General features: G+C 35.7%; 1 protein-coding gene across 7 annotated transcripts in view; it reads right to left on the bottom strand.

Annotated features, from left to right (window-relative positions):
• PPFIA2 (PTPRF interacting protein alpha 2) overlaps window positions 1–23394 on the bottom strand; it is a 503998-nt gene that overhangs the window by 86334 nt on the left and 394270 nt on the right. For 5 of the 7 annotated variants that reach the window (XM_045289847.1, XM_045289854.1, XM_045289865.1 and 2 more), the window contains 6 exons: window positions 18408–18491; window positions 17172–17303; window positions 15611–15673; window positions 9095–9186; window positions 6655–6790; window positions 3692–3912 (listed from right to left, as the gene is read on the bottom strand). In XM_045289847.1, coding sequence (XP_045145782.1) covers window positions 3692–3912; window positions 6655–6790; window positions 9095–9186; window positions 15611–15673; window positions 17172–17303; window positions 18408–18491 — 728 coding nt within the window. Of the gene's footprint in view, window positions 1–3691; window positions 3913–6654; window positions 6791–9094; window positions 9187–15610; window positions 15674–17171; window positions 17304–18407; window positions 18492–18922; window positions 19010–23394 lie in introns of all 7 variants that reach the window. The other 2 variants (XM_045289840.1, XM_045289844.1) reach the window with 1 other exon arrangement.

Below are 23394 nucleotides of genomic sequence, written 5' to 3'. Positions count from 1 at the left end.
AAAGCCACTTATTCTAGGTAGCCATAGATGTTATATTTTGGATGAATTAAAAGTTTATCTAAATTCTCTTTTAATGCCAAGGGTATAATGTTTATTCACAAGAAAAGGAACAGAAAAGTAAAATGGATGTTTTGTTTGAAAGGGATCGAAAATTTAGCATACAAATGCTTTTCAATATGAATCCAAACAGGAGATAGATGACGTCTCACTGCCTTGAAGGAGACCTGGTTAGCATTGAGCCGCTAACTGAAGAGTCAGCAGTTCAGACTCACCAGCAGTCCACAGGAGACCGTGCCTGACCATCTGCTCTCATAACGACTGGAGCAGGGGAACCTATGGGGCAGTTTCACTCTGTCCTTGAGGGTCACCGAGTGTCAGAATGGATTCCATAGCAAACAAGAACAACATCATTGTGTTATAATTGCTTTGTATCTATTTCCATATCTATATTGGTCTCTACATACACGGGCACTCACATGTGTATGTGTATTTATAATGCACCAGGAAGGCTGGCCAAGAATTTATGCATTTTCATTATGTAGTGGTGGAGAAGAGTGAAAGGACTACGTCCTGCCAGAAGGATAAACACACCTGTCTTGGAGAAAGCAAACCCAAAGGTTCCGAGAAGGGAAGAGTACTGATACTTCCCTTCACACGCTTTGCACATGTGTCTCAGAAGAGAAAGTCCCTAGAAAGGGACTTCATGCATGGAAAAGTACACGGGCAGCACAATGAGGAAAAGCTTTGAGAAGATGGATTAATATAATGGCTGCAACAGTGGGCTGGAGGATAACAATGATTTTGATGGTGTGGTGTTGCAGCCTCAGACGATATTTTGTCATCCATCTGAGTCATCCAAAAAAGCTGACTATTAGTCTATTCCAGCTAGATTCAAAAGAAGACATGGAACAAAGGGTATCTTGCTGGTGCCAGATGGATCTTGGCTCGAAGCACAGAATACCATAAAGATGCTTGCAAGTGTATGCAAAGGCAATTTACTACATCGCTCATAACGAACTATGGATGACCTTGCGAAGAACCGAAATTCCAGAGCACTTCCTTGTGTTCATAGGGAACTTGTCCATGGATCAAGAAGCAGTTGCGTAAACAGAACAAGGGAATACTGAATGGCTTAAAATCAGGAAAGATGTGTGATAGGGTTGTGTCCTCTCATCATATGTATTCATTTCAGTCTATATGCTGAGCAAATCATCAGAGAAGCTGGATTATATGAAGAAGAGTGCAGCATTAGGCTTGGCGAAAGGCTTACTAACAACCTGTAGTATGCAGATGACACAACATTGCTAAAGTGAGGAGGACTTGGAATACTTGCTGATGAAGATCAAGGATCGTCACCTTCAGTCTGGATTACAACTCAATGTAAAGAAGACTAAAATCCTCACAACTGGCCCAATAGGTAGAAGCATGATCAATGGAGAAAAACTTGAAGTTCTCAAGAATTCTGTCTAACTTGGATCTACATCAATGCTCATGAAAGCAACAGTCAAGATATCAAAGTACACATTACATTAGGGAAATCTGCTGCACAAGACCTCTTTAAAACACTGAAAAGCAAGGGTTTTACTTTGATGAGTAAGGAGTGCCTGACCCAAGCCATGGTATTTTCAATTGCATCACATGCTTATGGCAGTTGGACACTGAGTAAGACTGAAGAAGATTTGATGCATTTGATGGGTGGTGATAGAAAAGAATACTGAAAGTACCATGGACTCACACCAGCCTGACTGACCATGAGGTGCAGAAGGGACCAGTTATCAGACATCAAAGAATTGAAAATCAGATCAGTGGGTGCCCACCTTCCTGATATGATCACTGAAGACAAACATGTGCATAAGCAAAGGTGGTGAACAAAACTGATGGTGCCCGGCTATCAAGATATACAGCGTCTGGGGTCTTAAAGGCTTGAAGATAAACAAGTGGCCAACTGGCTCAGAAGCAACAAAGCCCACTTGTAAGAAGCACAACAGCATGTGTGACCACGAGCTGTCGAAGGGATCAGGTATCAAGCATCCAAGAACAAAAACTCATATTGTAAAGGTGGGTGAGTGCAGAGTGGAGACTCAAAGCCCATCGGTGGGCAACTGAACACCCCCTTACTGAGGGGTTGTGGGGAGGAGATGAGCCAATCAGGGTGCAGGGTAGCAATGATGAAACATATAACTTTCCTCTAGTTCTTTAATGCTTCCTCCCCCCTAATATCATCATCCCAATTCTACCTTACAAATCTGGTTGGACCGGAGGATGTACATTGGTATAGCTAGCAACTGGACAAAAAGGGAATCCAGTATAGATGACTCCTTCAGGACCAGTGTTGAGAGGGGTGATGCCTGGAAGGTGAAGGGAATGTGGGATAGAAAGGGGGAACCAATTACAAGATTCTAAGTATTGCCTTCTCCCTGGGGGATGGACAGCAAAGAGGGCAGAGGGAAACATCGGACAAGGTAACTTATGACAAAACTAATAATTTATGAACTATGAAGGGTTCATGAAGGAGGGAGGAGGGAGGGGGGACATGAGTAACTGATATTAGGGGCTAGAGTGGGAGGCAAATGTTTTGAGAATGAGGAGGGCAACAAATGTGCATATGTGTTTGACACAATGGATGTATGTATGGATTGTGATAAGAATTGTACGAGCCCCCAGTAAAATAATTTTTTAAAAAAAAGAAAGCAGATGTATGTTGTAAGAAATCAGGGAAGAGTGCCCCTTAGAGGCAAGTATGGCAGACTTTTTCTAACATATTTCGGACATGTTATCAGGAGAGACAGTCTCTAAAGAAGGCCAGCATGTTTGGTAAATCAGAGGAGCAGTAAAAGGACAAGGGCCGTCACAAGGTGAACGGACACAGTCGCTGCCACCAGGGGCTGCGAGGCTGGCGCAGTACTGTGTGGAATTGTGTATCAGGCCACCTTGGGCTGGAACTAGGGCCCTGGAATGTGCCAACAATAGCATCAAATTCCTGTGGGGATTTAAAGTATTTTCTGCTCTTTGTGATAATTACGAGCCAGAATTGAGTCAATGGTGGTGAGTATGTATAAAGGAGTCTTGGTGATACTGTGGGCTGAGCATTGGGCTACGAACCGAATATTAAAAATAAACAAATAAATATAAAATTCAATATATTATTATAAAAATGTGATCATATCTACAGCATATGTATGCATGCTTATATGTGTGTATACATGCACAGATGTATGTGAACATATACATACTATATATATCCATATAAGTGTATAATAGCTTTAGAGGGAAGCTCTATGAATTTAACTGGAATTCAAAAGAGCAAATAAATACAGACATTGATTAAACTGGAAAACTGTCTATCAATTGAAAATCAAATTAATACTATATCACTGATATTTGAAAGAAAATTAAACCACCTGATGTAGTAGAATCCAATTAAATTAGTACATACTAATTTAAAATACATGTGTCTTTTTTGTTTGTTTCTTTAGTTTCCAAAGTAAATGTTTTCAAGATTTTATTCAGGCTAACAACAGGTTCTTGAGAATCTTAAGAAAGTGCAAATCTTGATTCATTAGGTGGTAAGATGCAGAGCCTGCATTTCTGACAGGCAACCAGGTGATGCCGATACTGCAGATCTGAGGACCTCATGTTCAATATCAAGGTCTTTCAATGTTGTGCAAACATCAACCTTAAATAGGCTCACCTGATTTCTTTGTTTATGGCATCCAGCTGTTCCTGAAGCATCATGGCTAGTGTCTGGGCATCAGAATGACCACTTGGAGAGAGAAGATCCATTGAGCTAAATATGGTTTCTCTGTCATCATCATCAATATCAGACATTTCAGTATCACTTTCAAAATGGTGGCTGCTTAGCACTCCAATTTGTTGAGTTCTATTCCACTCATGATCCCCAAGAGACTTCACCTGAATAATACATGAGTAATGTAGAGTATTGATCATATTGTTCATTTTCAACGTACTACTCCATAAAGCAAGAGAAAAAAAGGCACGCATGCTTTTACAGGTGATCTGGCAAAGGCAGAAACAATTATTAACACATTAATTTACTAATCAATGGAGTTGAGCTTTCGAGAACTTAGGTAATACTAGGCAATAATTGTCATGATAAATATCCAGATTTTAGTATGCTAAAAGATGACAAACTTCTTTATGAGTTCTTGTGAAATCTATATCTGCAACAACATTTCTTTAAGGCACTTACATTTGCAACATATTTTTATTTCCAAATAACCCTAATTTGATCCACTTGAATTTCTATTTCATGCACTATTTGTTATATATATATATATATATATTCTTTAATGTAGATAGCAGTCATCAATATTAATGCAACAAATTGCATAAGGATTTTCTCCCCACCATTAATTTGCTTAGGTTTTAACAATATATTACAAAAGTATTGCAAAGTAATTTAATTTCTTCTTCACTGCTTTTGTCAATAAATGCCAAATTGATTTTGTCAGCCAGAGTATACCAATTTACATGACTGGTTTTAATTCATAAAATAAATTTGTCATAGAATGGGAGTTTTCAGTAATCTGTAAATTAATGGGTCTTACACTGTGATATGGAAAGTTGAACTGGATAGATGAAGGAGGTCCTGTCATTTTCTGCAGTTTAATAAACTGATTTTCATTTTTGTCATCATATAACATCATCTGCAGGACTCATATTATTCTCAGTATTAATGTACTTTTTGAGGACCTATAACGACATTGTGTTCAATTTGGGGGTACCTATTAGACTAATTTATTTGTCCCCTAAGGATATGTTTATGAGGATATAATAAATCAGAAGGAAGTGAAAGAATGCAATCAAAGTCACTAAACTGTACATGGAGAAACTATTGAACTGGTGTATATTTATTCTGTATATTCTTAGCCACAACCACAAAATAAGTAAAATCAGAATAAATGAATGATAAGAGTTGAGAGAGATTTTATTTATTCTTCATTTGTTTACTTACATTTCCCCTTTGAAGGAATGTGGAATGCCTATTATGAGGAATTAATTTATACATGACTTACTGGGGCCAATTAGAAACAAAGGATAACAGAATTCTGTGAATAAATGAGTGTGTGTATATGAAATAGTATTCTGGACACAACAAATTGATTGCACTAAACAGAATATATTTAGGAACATAGGAACTATAACACTTCCTTATGAAAGACAACTATGTACCTACTCAAAATGCGTAGTTTACCAATTTTGCGGAATTGTCTAAAAGAACAACTGGCATCACAGTTCTCTAATCATGCTTTCCATTCTCTGGGTACATTTTTCTCCAAGTATAATTAAAGTAGTAATTTTAATTAAAATACTTATTTATATTTTATTCATAATATGAATATTGGTGCTTATGTACCTGAGGAAACCAAAAGGTAATGTTTGGTAATATAGGATTAATGTTTTTAAGTGTAAAAATAAATAAACCACATCATCACATCACATGTATAATGTTCATGTGTTACATCACATCACAATATAATGTTTCATGAATATTTCTCCTGTTTCCTATTTTTTATCTACTTTTTGGTCAAAACTTTATAGTTATGTAGATAAATGCATCCACTGTGTAGGACATCCTCTCACACATAGTTGGTATGGAAGCTTCATAATTTCATGTCAACTTGAAGATGCACAAAGGAGCCCTAGGGTTTAATAGTTAGCGTTGGCCTGCAATTTGCAGGGTTGGCAGTTCAAAACCACCAGCAACTCCGAGGGAGAAAGACTGGGCTTTACACTCCCATAAAGAGCTTCAGTCTCGGAAAGGCACAGAGGGGTGGCTATGAGTCAACATTGCCTCGAGGGCCGAGAGTGACGTTGTCTGAAAGTGTTGGGGTGGAAATCAACCTGTCAGTCTAGTCACAACCGGATGGTGCCTCCTTGGGGACATGGTCTTCTCGTAAGGGGCCCTGGGGAATCTCCCCCGCTTGCCTTTCCCTTCCTGCTTGCTAACTAAGGGCCCAGAGAGCTGTAGAAGCCCCACCACGCTTCCACCGATCACGGGTACACCGCCTTTACACCAAGTGGCCTGTGACCTTCCTACCTTTTGTGTCATTGCTTGTGGCTAAGTTAGTGTGGAGAGGGACTTATGGACTAGTATTGGACTTAGGGACTTGAGTTGAGTTGGACTGGGCTGGGATATTTTCTTGATATATAATTACTTCTTGCTATAAAGTTCTGTCTTATACATAAATGAGTGTCACTGGATTGGTTTCTCTAGTCAACTCAGCCAAACAGTTTGAGTACACATTAAATGTTTTTTTTTTTTTAAAACATGTATCTATCCTAAGGTTCAAAAATCCCTGCTGGTGGCATATTGGTTATGCATTGGGCTGCTAACTGCAAGGTCAGCAGTTTGAAACCACTAGCCAGCTCCACAGGTGAACGATTGGCTTTCTACTCCCTAAAGAGTTACAGTCTCAGAAACTCATAGGCACAATTCTACCCTGTGCTGTGGAGTTGCTGTGAGTCAGCATCAAATGGATGGCAGAAAGTTTAGGGTTTTGGGATCCTAGGACACATTTGAAACTAATAAAAATAATATGATCTTTAATTCTTTCCGTGCTAAAATTCCAATCAAAATGAAATATTAAATGTGTTTAATACTATGAAGGACTTGAAACTAAAAAAGCCCACCTTTGGCTCATCTCTTCGCACGCCCATGCGGCCTCTTCTTGGTCTTCTTATTACTTTCGTTGTTCTGTAATCTGACGGGCTGTCCACTAGTGAGCCCACTGAATACCGCAACTCAGCAGAGGTGTCCAGATGAGTTCTGTTGAAAAAGGGAAATGTCACATATATCTAGTCCAAAAATTAAATTCATCAACAAATTATCATTCCCTATTTAATTGACCATAAAGAATAATCCCTCAAGGGATAAACATTAAAGGAGATTGAAAAATTGTCATTAATGCTTTGATGCCTTTCCAGAGATTTATGCCAATAATTCAGGAGCAGGCTCATTCACTAAGGTCAGTTTACTGTCTCCTTTTAGAATATACCTGCAATCTTCCTGTTCAATAATTATTATCATTTAAAAATGTATCAGTGAATTATGTTAAGATTAATAACTGGTGTCCCAATATGTATTTCCTAGTGTATTTACTTTAGGTATTTCTCATTAATGTCACTGAAAATATATATATATTGCCCCTTATATGTTCAAATTTTTTAAATTTGAGGGAAATTTATTCACATCTTTATATTCCAATACCAGTTTAGTGATTCAACAATAAGCTTACAATTAGAATTGGCCTAAGCTTAATACCCTTATTGTTTTAATAAAATTGGATGTTACTATGAGAACAATTGTTCAGCTTTGAAAAGATAGTCTTCAAAAAAGATAAAGAAAAACCATTGGAAAAGCACATTTGATTCTAAAATTTGCTTCAAAGCAAAACAGTTGGAAAATTCCAATTGGAAAGTATTATCACACTGGTTTTCAATAAACATGGCAATAAAGTATACTGTAATCTAAGTGCAGAAATGACTTCCCCAGGCATATTATTTAGATTTTGATTTATGGAAAATTTAGTTTATTGCTATAATAATGATGGTGCTAACATCAGGGACAACATGCTGTCTTATGTAATGAAGGAACAGATCCATCATCTCTAGGAACTATGCTTAAAGCAGTTTCTGATGAACTTGCTTCACCCTAGGACATTGTAAAGCTTAGTTCTCTTTCTTCAAGTGAACAGTGAGATGCATTTGCAAATATCTGGCTGTGTTGAAACGTCTACATGGGGTGTAGGTTTACAATAGTAAAGAATCTGCTCTAATTGATTCAAGGTCTTGCAAAGACTCCAAATGAGATCTTAGACTCCAGAAAGCAGAATCAGCCCCTAAAAAGAGGATAGCCAATGTTTATATAGTAGGAACATTAAGTCTTTATGAGGACAAGTCACAAATAAAATGTAACCTACCAGGTATTATTCATAAATGGCATAACTCCAAATCTTTATCTTTTAGGCATTCACTGAACATATTTTGGGTGAAGGGTGGGGAGGGAAGGGGATGGTCCAAGCCAATGCCAGACCTCCAGATTATTGCTTATACTTTATAAAAATAATGGTTTTAGACTCATTTTATTAAGCTCTCTGATTTGATTAATAGAAGAAAACACTAATATTTCTATGCTAATTCAAGTTTCTAAATCCAGAAGCCTCATTGGAGAAATACAAGGCAATCTGCTTTTTAAAGAGTATAGCCAAGAGAAGGCTATACTGAGAAGCTATATTGAGAAAAAGCTATATTGAGAAGCTTTTTGGAGGTATCAATAGTTACCATTTATTCGGCAGTCCTTTAGTACACCAGCCATGCGACTGGCTAGTAACCTGCTAAGATCCTATTGCTATTGAGTCACCTTCGACTTATATTGATCCTAGTACTAACATGCATATGTAATTTGTTGATTGGATAATATTCATTCTATTAATTTGCTTTTTAGGTATTCTAACAGGCCTTCTCCTGGTCCTCCACTATTGTTATTATCATCATCAGCATATAAACGCATCACAAAACAAATGGTTTTAATTCATGCAGGTATTTATCTGAATAAAAATAGAAAAATAACCATGATTTTCCAAAATACATAATTTATATCTTTATAAGTTCTTTGGGTGTTTTTATACCAGAAAACTGTTTCTTATGTTAAATTATAAGAGGTCATAACCAAGGATATTTCTCTGATCACATTAAGAATTAGGACACAATCACATTTATGTAGAACAAAAGACTGATGCCTTTTCCTGTAATGAGATGCAGTATATTTATTACAGTCCAATTTCATCCTTTAAGTATACTTATACCTCTGTTTACCTATATATTAATTATAGAACAAGAATGTTACTAAAACTGTATTACATGTTATTACAATTGTATTACATGTCAACATGAGGGATTTTATGTTAACTAAATTTACATGTTGAAATTATAAATTACTAAAGAATCAAAATTGGTAAGACAACTAGGGAATAGGAGGCAATTGATTCTTTTATTTGAGGAAATATGAAATCATAAGGAAATTCGTATTGAAGTTCAGTGTACTATGGATAAGCTTTTAATCTAATGTTACCTCGATATTGCAGGTTCAATTAATGAGCCAGTTCTCATTTTCATTTGGTCAAGTTCAGATCTCAGTTTTTCAATTTCATCTGCTAATCTTTCCTAAAAAAAAAAAAAGGATTATTTTTTACATAATGTGCAAGAATACATGAATTCACTCACAACCAAGCATGCTTAAAAAAAAGAGAAATATGATGCACCCATTTCTGCTAAATATCACTGACTTAGACTGTAAAATATTATGCCTGAAATTACTCATTGGAATGAAAATATGAACAATAAAATATATTTATGTTGGTTTAACATAACATGGTTTAACAGATCCTAAAGTTATATAAACTTAAAGGAATATTATACTCAAGATGAGCTATGTATATATCACTTTTAAATGCAGAGTACAAATCATAGCTACTTTTAAAAGAAGAGAAACTTATATGCACTAGCTAAATTTTTCATTATTCTATGAGAGCGGAAGGACACATGATAAAAAAAGAAAAATTGGACCAACAAAACTCATCATTTTTAAGCAGATGACAGTCCTGTGTCAGTTTGGCTGAAGTGGGGTTCTCAGTCGTTTGGCGGTTCCGGCCTACACATCCCCCATTATGTGACCTAAGAAAACATAATCAACTCCAGAATGGGATCTGTTATGAGCAGCCCATCAGTTGTAAGACATTGAAGGTGGAACATGAACCCCCTACTCAGGTCACAGTTCTGATGCAATTTGTAAGAATTTTCGGGCGGTTGTGGCCTACTTCCTTTATAATTGAAACCTATGGAAATCTTTGCTTTTGGGTGTGTCTTGGATCCTGAATCTACCGCATCAATCCCCAATTCTATGCATCTGAGCCAATTCTATGCATCCCCAATTCTATGCATCTGAGCCAATTCTATGAATCCCCAATTCTATGCATCTGAGCCAACAGCTTACCATCTGACCTGCTGACCTTTGATTTATCTGTCTCTGCAGGCATTAGGATGTGTTCTTGCTGCCTACCTTGGGTTCATCAGTCCCAGAAACTACACAAGTCAGGAGAAATCTCCAGTTTAACATCTGACCCATGGACTTAGACTTGACTCAGGCTATACTTGTGTCATCCATTTTCTGAATATAAATTCATCTTTATCTCTCTCTCATCTATCTATCTATCATCTATCTATCATCACGCTCTATCTCTATCTCTGTCTTTTGTTTTTCTTATCTTTTTAATGGTCACTCTCTTCAAGGACCACTGGCATAGTGGTTCCCATGTTGGATGCTAAACACAAAGTCAAAAGTTCAAATCCCCAAGCCACTCTGTAGGAGAAAGATGAGGCTTTTTATTCCCGTAAAGAGAAACCAAGAGGGGCATCTCTATCTTGTCCTACTGGGTTGGTTTGAATCAGAATCAACTCCAGATCAGTTAATTTGATTTTGGTTCTTGATTTTTTTCATATATGTCATCTCACAACTCTTTAGGTCTTCCATCATTATTGTTCAGTGTGTCAAATCTATTCTTTGGATGTTTTCAAAATTCAGGTGGAATACAGTCAAGTCATATTTTGACTTGTGGATTTGTTTTAATTTCTTCAATGACAGTTTCAATTTTCATACGAGCAACTGGCCTTATTTTGGCTGCTAGTATTGATTTATTTTTCAATTTCTCTCCCTAAACATGTAGTCGATTTGATTCCTCTGTATTCCTTCTGGCAAGCTCTAGGTATACAGTTACCATTTATATTGCTTAAAAAGGTCTTTTCAATGATGTTATTAATCTTGTAAAATTATATCTTTCAATATTGTTTTGTTTCTATAACCAAGTCCACATTTTCCAACTATTTTCCCTTCCTTTTGGTTTCTAAATTTTGTATTCTAATAACCAATAATTGTCAATGTATTTTGATTGCAGGTTTGAGAAATTTCACATGAGAGTAGTTGATAGAATTAACTATCTTTATTACTAACATTATGGTTGTAGTGTATATTTGAATAACAGTTTTATTAGCTGGACCTCCTCTTTTGTGTATAGATATTATCCTATCATAAACAGCATTGTAGTTTAAGATAGATCTTAAACTGAGCCAATTTTGACAATGCATGCAATATCATTACTCTTGAATTTGTCATTCCTGGCTTAGTAATCCATCATCCCCTGATTAAAATGGCCAATATTGATCTTCATTTATTCTGTTTCATTTTTCATCACCTTGAATTTTCGCAGAACTATATTTCATACAGTCTAACTTCCAATTAGTAATGGAGATTTTGCAGCTGTTTATTTGCATTTTGATATATGCCCATCAGCAAATGTAGGTCTGGCAAGTTCTACTCCATCAGCATCAATCAAGTAGACCCTACTTGGAGGAGGCTGCTCTTCCCCAGGCCCATTTTGACCACCTTCCAGTGCGAAGAGCTCATCTTCAGGGACTAGAGCGAACATGGTGCAGCAGCCATTCATAAAGGTTTCAGTAGCTAATCTTCCAAAAGAAAGCAGCCCAATTCCATTTTTGGCTATTTATCTAACAATTTTCTGCTTATATTTATAATGTTTTTGTGCTTCGCACTCAGAAGTCAATGAGGCCCTTTATAATCTTTCTGGAAGCTCTGCTGAAACCCATTCACATTGAGTGAGCCTGTTGGTATTAAAAATGCTAGTGATACAGCTTCCAGCATCTTGGCAACACTCAAGCCACCACAGTATGATGAAATGACCGACAAGTGGTTGAAATCTATCTGTCTGTCTGTCTATCTATCTATCTATCTATCTATCTATCTATCTATCTATCTATCGACTGTATTTCTTCCAGTACAGATTTGTTTGTCCTTCTTGCTTCCTCTGGTACTTTCAGTACTCTTCACTAGCACTATGATTCAAATGCATTATTTTTTTCTGGTCTTCCTTAATCACTATCCAGCTTTAATAAGCATATGAGTATATGTGTATCAAATATTGTTTTCTTCACTTATAAAGTATATGATGCAAATGCAGTAGTGTTTTTCAGCTGTACACATGTTAATGGTATAATTTTGGTCTAAATATGACTTTATACTGGTCTTTATTTAGCGATAATGTGTGGTTTAAGAGATATGCAGAGGGTTAAAGTTGTGTTTTGCGGTTATGATTTACTCACTCCCCATGACAAGATCTGATGTAGTATCAGATGCCACGCATCATGGGTTTTCATTATGAGGTCAATCAGAATGGGTTCCTCAGGGGTATGGCCTTCTTCCGATATATATGGACCTGATGGCGAATCTCACTTGCTTTGTTGTTTTTTGGACCTGAAGACTGCATGTGGTATGTCATCCTCTGACCTCCAGTTCTTTGAATTTAAGACGTTAGCCTTCCATATCACCCATTGATTTTGGTTTTGTCAGTCTCTGTAAGTCTGTCATCTGACCCACAGATTAGGGACTCTCCAGACCCTGTAATGATATGAGCTGTTTCCTTGAGATAAATCTATACATATGAAAATCCCTCAAAAAGCTTATGGCAAATAGAATGAAAAGATAATGGATTTTCCTCAAAAATTTCTGAAGCCTTTTCGCACATAGGTAAACTTCCCTAGCTTTGCTTCTCTAGAAAACCCAGCATAGGACTCTCACTGAAGTAGACAGCACTAAGGGGAAAGACCCCAGACAAGATGGATTGACACAGTTGTTTCAACAATGGGCTCACATCAAGCCACGATTGTACAGATGGCACAAGGCCACGTGATGTTTCACTCTGTTGTATATAGGGTCACTAGGCAATGCAGTGGACTCAGTGGCGCCTTACCACAATAATAGGAGATATAGTCAATTTAGGAAATATAGTCTGCTGTATGGGATAAGAGATTAGGAATGAGGTTTGGTCTGTGATTTTCTTCCTCTGATTACTTAAATATGTAAGAAGGCAAAGCATGACCTGAGACACATTCTTGGTTGCCTGGGCAGATTGTTGAAGCTATAAGACTTGGGTAGCTGGTTGGGGAGTGGGTTCTGGGGATATTGCCAGGAACACACAGAGCTCTGGATTGCACACCATTGCTTAACAATATCAAGTCCCAACTTCAAATCCAGATATAATCTATTTCTTCAAACAGATACCAGGCACATCAAATTTTACTGATGTCTGAAACAAACCAACTTTGTTTTCTTTATGTTATTGAATATTTGGTTTCTTCCTACAAAGTCTTTACTTTTTCTCTGCTAATACTATATTCATCTTCAAGAACATCCTGCTAAAATTTTCGGCACTCTGACTGCGGAGACTAAGTAGATTAGTTTTCATTCTTGTTGCCATCATGACATATAGCATTGGATACAGTGAGGTGTACAAGGGTCATCTCTTGCTTTTGCTCCCTTATCTTTCCCAATGTCTTCTAAATAACATATTCTCGCCAGACCTTTCTTTCTTTCCCCCTTTCTTCCTCCTTCCCTACTTCCTCCTCCTTTCCCTGCCTTCTTTCTTTTCTTCCTTTAATCACACCCTCCTTTTGTTTATTCGTTAAATAAACTAAGGCAAAAATCACTAATATAGGGATTTCATAGGCTAATGAAGGAGGAAAGACATATTAGCAATTTCTGTAGCGTGCGATTTCAGAGTGGAGCAGAAATAAAGACACAAACACAGGAAATGTAGTTCAGCACCAGCGAAGGGCTGACACCTCCGGCTGTGTGTCACCCTGATGGCCGCCCTGCATGGTCTTTGATTCTCTCCGCTAGCTGGGGCATGGGTTAGTAAGCACGGATGCACTTCCTTAAGGTAAACAAAGAACAAGGGACCAGACTATAAACTATTATGTATCTAAGCTCTAGGTTCTGAAAACCAAACTGCTTTCTCAGGGAGCACAAGGTCTAGTCCTTGAGAAGGAACACAGTGCCTTCAGTTATGTCCTGTTCGAAGAACTGCATCCAAGCTTTTTTGCGGCTCAGGTGCCCAGAACCACCCTCAAGTGCAAGGGGTATCTGGTGTTCATGGGAACAGTGCAAAGCCTTCAGCCTCTGTTTACTCCTTGGGGAGCAACAAATTACAGCTTATGAGGTTTCACTATCTGATCCTTACCTTTCTTTTTTACTACATACTATAATAGGAATCACTGATTGTAACTAAAACAAGCACACGTAACATTATTTAACACATGTATTACTCACCCTCTACCCTGAAGACAAATACCAGTGATCATATCATGTGTCATGAGTTTGATCATCTTGCAGCAGTGCTTTATTCAAATCCGGCCTCCCTGATTTGAAGAATATTCTTCATAGCAGCACCTTCATAACAGGTGGTAGATCTTCTGCACACTATGCCCATTTGGCACTAGGCTTCTGCTATCTTATATCCTCATTGATTTGTCAAAGGTATAGTCTCTCTCCCCAGTTAGATTCTTTAGCTACTTTGCAACTGGGATAATGTTTATAACAAGATAATGAGCACAACTGGACCAATAAATAGGACCATGATAAATGGAGAAAAGACGGAAGTTGTTAAGAATTTCACCCACAATCAGTGATCATGAAAACAGCAGTCAGGAGATCAAACAACACATTGAACTGGGCACATCTGCCTGTCACACAAGAACTGTTTTAAGTGTTGAAGACCAAGAAGGTCACATTGAGGACTAAGGTGTATCTTGACCCAAGCCACAATACTTTAAATCACAACATGTATAAGAAAGTTGGACGATGAGCAGGAAGACAGAAAATAAATTGATACATTTGAATTAATATTCTGATAAAGAATATTGATATGTACTTCCAGAAGGACACGCAAATCTTTGGAAGAAATACAGTTATAATGGTCCTTACAAATAAAGATGGTGAAACACCAACTCACATACTTGGGGATTATCAGGAGAGACCAATTCTTGTAAAAGGGTATCATGCCTGGTAAAGTAGAAGTTTAGCATAATAGTGGAAGTACCACAAGGAGATAGAATGACACAGAGGCGGCAGCTATGGTCTCCAACATAACAATTGTGAGGCTGTGGCAGGCCGCAGCGGGGTTTCATGTTGTTGTCCACAGGATCTCTATATGTAAGAATCAACTCAACTGCACATCACAACAGCAACATTACAATTTTTACATATAATTAAAAAGCTCTCCAAAGTCACTGCCACCCAGTTGATCCTGACTCAGAGAAGTTGATCCTGACTCAGAGAAGTACTATATGATATGGTCAAGAAACCCTCTGGGTTTCGAAGACTCCAGGTTTAATATAGTTTTCCTAAGATCGTAGCTTAATCTTGACTTAAATAAGTACATACATTTTAATTCCATTTATATAAACTGAAAAGCAAGGTGAAATGTTTTTCTATTTGAAATCAATGCAGTGATTATCCTTGGAGGGCTGATTCATGACTGAATGTCAAGTGCAGGTGTGTTCCATGTGGTTCATTAAGAGTGCATTTAACTGGAAAATTACTTTAACTCTCCACAAACATATATACACTTTCCTGCATATGTATTTGAATGTATTTTTTTAGATTCTTATTTATCAAATTTCTTTTACAACAAATATCCTTTAAAAGAAAAAGGAGCTAGAATGTAATTTTCCATAATACCTTATCATGCAAAGATTCCTCAAGGTTCTTCCTGAAAGTTTCTGATTCTTGAATTAAAACATTCTACAGAAAAAAAACACAGATGTTATTTGTGGATTAAGAAAACAATGATAAAGAAATACATTTATGTTTAATCACTCAAGAATCTTTAATTCCTTCCATGAGGCATAAATTTCTTGGTTTCTATGGACACCAATTTCAATGAGATATTTTAAATATTCACCTCAGTATTTCAGGAAACATTTAACTAATATTAAAGTTAATTTTTTATTATTTTAGAATTGGATTTATGGAATGAATATGATACTTTAAGCTATAGTGGTTTGGCTTTCCTCAAACTACTTTTATTATAACAAATTAGTGTTTTTTTAAATAAAGAAACTGAGTAAAATATTGACATTATCCGGACATGTTATGAATAAACAACTCAAATTAATGAATTTTTGACTGGAAGGAATGATGAGATCAAATTTTTGAAACTTTAGTTTTGGATTTATATTCAAATATAGAATTAATAACTTCTAATTATAGTAAACTTATTGTAAATACAAAAATAAAATTCAAGCTATCCAATAAACAGTTATATATTACAGAGTTATGTGAAAAATAAATTAATTCATAAATATTTAAAAGAATCCTTTCTATAAATATTTACTGCTGTTGAAAGCTCTGTACTTTATTCTTTTCTAAAGTATGCTTTAAAACATATTATTTTCAAACTTTAGAGTAAAATTAAACTTAAAGTACAGTAACTGATGTAGTGGTCGCGCTTTAATATTAACAGTTGAATGTAGGAAGAATACTACCTTTTAATGGGCAAGTTAATCAAACCAATTCCATTTTTCATGGAAACCCTGTCTCTTGTTCGGTTCTTCCTTTGCAGCAATGGAGACGTGTAGTTTAAATGATTATTAGCATTTATCCAAATTTCCAAAACGACTTGCTCATCTGTATTCTAGATGCTGTTTTTGTTTATGCTCTTGGAGCTAGCTACCGGCTCACATAAATCTGCTAATCTAGTAGCTACCAACTATCAAGAAGACAGACATGGGTCAATCAAATTCAGACTGTATACGTCATTGTTTCATAGCAAAGTCACTGAGTTTTCAGATTCCTAACCCCTTCTAGTGTGATTGACAGTATTAATCTGTTGGTGACATAAATTCATTTCCATTTTTACTTTTAGTCATTTAAGATACTTGAATAGTTCAAAGAAAATTCACCTGTCAAACTAAATATTTTGTATGTTCTCATGCATTTATTACTCATCCCAGATAAAGGATGATTGATATATTTTCAATGCAGCAACTTAAGATAGTTTCCTCATATGAACATTCTAATATGCACATTTCATACACCATGCAGCATTTCTTTTCACTTAGTTGAACTCATCTATATGTTTTATAGAAACCCTCCATTCTAATACTCCATCCGGCTTAAAACAACAAGAAGAAGTCAAAGGACCACTTGAGAAGTATAGTGATTACGGCAGTACATGAAACCAGCATGGCCCGAAGTGACTGCTGAGTGTTCGGGCGATCGACCCTCCTGTGCATATCACCTTCTCTTCTAGAGCAGCCATCCTCTCCTTCAAGTGCAGCTGGAGGCGCTCGTTGGATTCTGTCAGAAGTCTGTCCACGGTGTCAGATAATCTTTTGTTGTGCTCCTCATTCATTTTTTCTCTTTGCCTAGCCTTATGTTCAAGAAAAAAAAAAGGAGAAGCTTCAAGAATTGACCTCAAAAAAATTACTTTGACTAGTATTTGGGCATGCTTTCATATGTCTGCTAATTTTAATAACAGATTTCATTTAATTTCTATACAGGGAATCCCAGGTAACGGACTTACATACAATTCATAGTTACAAACCAACCCCCAAAGTGCATCCCTCTGCCAATTTTGAGGTACATACAATGGCCCATAATAGCAAGTGGATGCTACTTTGCTTTCAACATCAAAACATTATTTTTGTTATGCTAACGAGGTTCGGTCTATTGCAAGTCCTTCTTTAATGTTTCTAAATGCATAGCAAAGTACACTATAATCAATGTATAATCAGTGTATAATCAATATACAAAGATCAACATTTGACTGACTCTAGATACAAACTACCCAAGAGTTCCAATTTATGCACAAGTTTAGGAGCAGGGATCATTTGAAACTGGGTACTTCCTGTTAGATTAAACTATTAGAAATTGTTACCTTTTAAAGTACACTGGACCTCTCATAAGATTATAAATCATTTTTTTAAAAATCCATCAAGGTATTATTTTCTTTTATGTAACATAGTCATCCTTCATATTTGATTGGTCATGGGAGTTTTTAATAGACATACTCTTTGATTTTATACATGTTTGATTGGTCATGGGAGTTTTTAATAGACATACTCTTTGATTTTATACATGTTTGATTGGTCAAGGGAGTTTTTAATAGACATACTCTTTGATTTCATACATGTTTGATTGGTCATGGGAGTTTTTAATAGACATACTCTTCGATTTTATACATGTTTGATTGGTCATGGGAGTTTTTATTATACATACTCTTTGATTTTATACATATTTGATTGGTCATGGGAGTTTTTAATAGACACACTCTTCAATTTTAAACATGTGTGATTGGTCATGGGAGTTTTTAATATGCATACTCTTCAATTTTATACATGTTTGTTCATGGGAGTTTTTAATATACATAATCTTTGATTTTATACATGTTTGCCTGGTCATGGGAGTTTTTAATATACATACTCTTCAATTTTATACATATGTGATTGGTCATGGGAGTTTTTCATAAACATACTCTTTGAAGCTCTTGATTTTTTTCTTCAAGTTGACCTTCCAGATGTCTCATGCGTTCTTCAATATTCCCATGTCTCTCTTCAGCCTATAAAAAATATGAAGAATTTCCTCACCTAGAATGTAAGCTTTGATTAACTCTTTTCTTCTAAATAAACTTAAATAAAATATAAAGCAAGCTACTATCAACCGCAAACATAGTTTTCAAAAAAATAAACTTTTTTTAAACAGGCAGCTGAACAGCATTGCTTGAAATGTGTCAGCTACAAAGGCCTGTTACATCCAAGCATCAGCAAAACATTGGAGTTAATTATGAGCAATGAAATCAGCCAAATGTAACATGCAGACTGTGCATGGTTTGAACACAAACCTGCCATTGTCCAATCTTAAGCTCCTGAAGCACTGAACTGCACAGATGGTCGATTATCAATAAATAAAAGTAACACAATTTTTAATAAAGGAAAAGAAAAAGTAGATGGATTCTATTTAGCAATAGAATGTAAAGTCCAGTAGGACTACCTTCCTACGTATGGAGATCATTTCTTGTAGTTTAGCTTCCATAACATATTGATAATCATCAGATGAGGTAGAAGAGGTTGGATCAGACTAACAAGTCAAGGAAAAGGAGAGGGACAAAATTGAAAAATCAGAACTAAAGACACTGACACAGAACAGAACATAGCACAGAATGCTTAACAGAAAAGCATGACAGCAAAGTTCATACTCTAATAGACAGAATCATATGTGGATAGAACGCTACGGATAACTGGTGAACATGACGCAGTTGATGGTTATAAATGAAGAACAGTGATATGCTAAAATCAAAAGCTATCAACCTAAGGTATGGAAAGTTAGTGATGGTTGGCAGGTGAATGACTATTACAGGATGAATCAAAGCAACTCTGAAAAAGTTATGTGATAATTGGAATTATGGGAAACCAAACACTAGAACATGTCTCTGATAAATTGTTAAAATTTTTGTAATTTTGTTTATTTGTTTAAACATAATATTTAAAGATCAGTGGAAACCATGTATATAATTATTGAGGAATATACTAAGGCAATTAAGGTATAATCAATTTGGAACAATCAGTATAAACCTTAATCTGTAGAGATAAGAACAAAAATAGCTAACCCACGGGGTTAATTATGAGTATTCCCAAATTCAAGTGGGATTGTTTCCTCAGCAACAGTGGCAAATTTAAGAAAATGATTTCTGGCTTCTGAATACATATTATGGTTGTCAGCCTAGAACCTAATCACCTGTTCTCAGACATATGTTCGATTTTAAATTTTAAATGAGAATGACTACATGTCCTCAAATTATGAACATTTTAAAAGTGCAATGAGGACAAGAAAATGTATCTTAAGCTTTCCCAAACTCTCCTTGTTGAGGGGCCAGTCCAGCATGGTTGCTACCTTAATTCATTGCTATGGAAAAAAAATAGTGTCCTAGAGTGAACAGACAGCACAGTGCCTTTGTGAACTAATGGAAGCCCAGTGCCAAGGTTAGTTACATGTCTTGAAGGTGATTGTCAGGTTACCACAGGTGCACCATGTTCAACACATGTGACATTGCTGATAGTTGAATTGTATTAGTATACCATGTGCAGATTACACTGTCAGTTACATTAACATTTCAAACATTAACATTTCAAACATTATTAAAAGTCAAGTCATTATAACAATATTCAAAGGACCCAATGCTATGCCAAAATTTTAACTCCAGAACACATTTATCACATTTTATAAAGTCATTGTAAATCAGAGTATTTATTTTATGCAAATATACACCTATATAAAACTACATTGTGCAGTATCTGAAAATTGTTAGGTAACTCATATTGATTCACATGCATGTGTTCTACTTTATACAAGATATTTCCATTTAATTTATGAAATACATATTTCACATTTGGTGTGCTTATGTACATTATAATTCAACATTTACATTTTATAAGATTTGATAAGTGGGACAATTAATGAATAAATAACAAATAACCACTCGCCCCGCCTTTCCGTCCCAAATTTCCAAGAGGAAGCATATATCACAAGGTATCATAGCAAGAGACCATAATCCTCAAGTGCCGTGAAATATTTTTATAATCTGTTTAAAATCATGCATTGTTTTAAGATATAATAAATGTGTAAAATGTTGCCGAATTATATAACCTAAACTCATAAAGCTAGCTACTATTTCTTAAAAGTTCATTTTACCCATCAGCTGGTGGCACTAAATTTAATCAAATGACTGATTCAAGGTAATCAATATATATAAGGTTTAACTTCCCAAACTATTCAAATTCAAAATTATTCATAAGGCCTATCTATTCGCATCTTAACTGTTAGAATACATATAACATCTCAAATATTCACTTCATAGATGGAAAAATAATTTGATCCCTTTAAAATTACTATGTTAACACTGATTTTTTTATTGGTCATAAAAATGCATGAGATACCTCCTGGAATAAAAAATGAATTATGTCCTTGCTGAAGGATTATGCACTTAATTATAAAAACAGAGCTAAAAAAATCATAGGTTTAAGGAAACAAAAATACGATTAATTAATTACATTTATGTTTGCAATTTTTAAAAGTTTATAGTCATCAGTTACATTGCTGATTTTCCCAAGTCCCTAAATGAGCTTCTGTAGTATATGCATATGTATGTACCCCACATATGTATATATCTCGCATATGCATATACCTCACATGTGTATATACCTCGCATATGTATATACCTCACATATGTATATACCTTGCATATGTATATATCTAGCCTATGTATCTCGCATATGTATGTACCTCGCATATGTATATATCTAGCATATGTACCTCGCATGTGTATATACCTCACATATGTATATACCTCGCATATGTATATACGTTGCATATGCATTTACCTCGCATATGTATATACCTCACATATGTATATACCTTGCATGGAACACACACATATACACACATATAACACATTATTAACTGCTGTCATGTTGGCACCCACATCAACTTGATCTGTAGGATTTACACAGGTTGACTTTGGGGAATAGATCACTAGATCTTTTTTCCTACTCTGCTCTAGTGTGTGTCCTTTCCGTAAATCTCTTCAGCATCATAGTAAGTCACAAGCCTGCACTGACAGACCAGTGGCGGCTCCCTTGAGAAGCACTGTGTGGCCACAAAACGTGGATCTCGCACAAGGAAGAAAGGACTCTACCACTGCACCACCATTGCCTTCTGTACTCACACGAGAGGGGAAAACGGTGGCTTTAGTAACACAAAGTAAATGTAGACATCGTTTCTTAGAAACACGGATTAATGTCAATAATCACGATTGACTTGTGTGCATCTATACCTTATGAAAACTATACTTGAAACTTGCTGTAAATCCAAGGGTCACAGAGAAACAATAAGCTATTGTTTTGTTTTTGCCCCTTGGTTTAAAGGAGAGCTTACTGTTTCATTTTTAATGTGATACTGTAAAAATTCATGGAAAAACACAGGCAGAAATTGTTTGAGTAAAAGGGTGAGTATATTCAGAACAGGAGAAGAAGTAAAAGTTAAAGTGTAGATGACCTAAAAAGAAAGAAAAATAAAGGTGGCAGTTAGTAAACATAGAGAAAAAATATAGGCTAAATAAAATATCTGAGGAATTGTTAAGAATCATATTTTAAATTATAGAAGAGGGGAATTTATGTTTATACTAAGCAGTATTTTCCTTTTACTTTAGTGCATAGCCAAGAAAGAAAAGAAGTTCAAAAAAACTCTCATGGTCAAGAATATTATAACACTGAAGATGAACGGCAACGGAAGGAAAAAGCCGCTCTGGAGATGCACTGTGCAGGTTGTGACAACGCAGGACAGGACGACAAGTACAAAACCCTGAAGCCATCGATTTGGAAGAATCATTTAAATGGTCACATTTACAAATGTTATCAAAATAAACCAAAGGAGTATATTGAGGAAAGATTTCAACCTTTAAGGAGCTTCCATATGAATTAATCATGGTGGTATAATGCTAAAAACTGTATATCTGAATAATCCTGTTGATAAAGAACTGGTCAGAAAAAAAGTATAGATAAGAAGGTTGGATTCTATCATTTGAATACTCTTATAAAGTATAAAATTATTTTAAAATATGAAAACACCAAGAGGGTAAAGAGGGAATGGAATTTCGGCAATGAATTACGTTAGAGGACGATGGGGAAATGATTTTGTGTGCACAAATGACTATAACACATTAAGTGCCCAAGAGAATTAAAGAGAAAGAAAAGAAGGAGACATTCCTAGTCATTTACATATATACATATTTATATGCCTAGTGGTGTTGCCAAGTAAATATTGATTGGACTACTAACCATAAGCTTGGTGGTTCAAATCCACCAGCTATCCACAGGAGAAAGATGGGGGTTGTTGGCTTCTATAAGGTTTATAGCCTTGGAGAGAAAGACTGGGTTTTTGACTCCTACAAACAGCTGCAGTCTGGGAAACTCACAGGGCGGTCTACCCTGTCCTATATGGTTGATATGAGTTGGCACTGACTCAATGGTAGTGGACTTTGTGTGGCTATCTATCTATCTATCTATTTATCTATCATCTATCTATATCCTAAATAAAAAAATCATAGTGAATTTTAATTTTAAATAGAACACATTAAATGTTATAGTTTAAATTCTATTTTATTCTCCATAAAGCAAATATAAGTTAGGGCAAGTATTATTGAATTTTGTGTGTCCATATTTTTCTGGTGTATAAGGGTTATACACCTGATTCATTATTTTACATGAAAGTTTTAGATAAATGATTCATTATTTTACATGAAAGTTTTAGATAAATGATCATCAAGTTACTCTTCTACCTGCTGTACTCCCACAAATGGAGCAAATGATCAGGGCAAATATTTTCAAAAACTCTTCCTGTTCTTTTGATTAAAAACATATATCTCTATATATACATATACATACATATCTCCATTTTACACTACTTTC

Source organism: Echinops telfairi, unplaced genomic scaffold (genome assembly GCF_000313985.2).
Source record: "Echinops telfairi isolate 266 unplaced genomic scaffold, ASM31398v2 ScPeMD7_2;HRSCAF=8, whole genome shotgun sequence".
In the NCBI taxonomy this organism is placed as follows: Eukaryota; Metazoa; Chordata; class Mammalia; order Afrosoricida; family Tenrecidae; genus Echinops; species Echinops telfairi.
The sequence above is the reverse complement of the archived record's forward strand: the minus strand, read 5'-3'. Positions and strand labels throughout refer to the sequence as shown.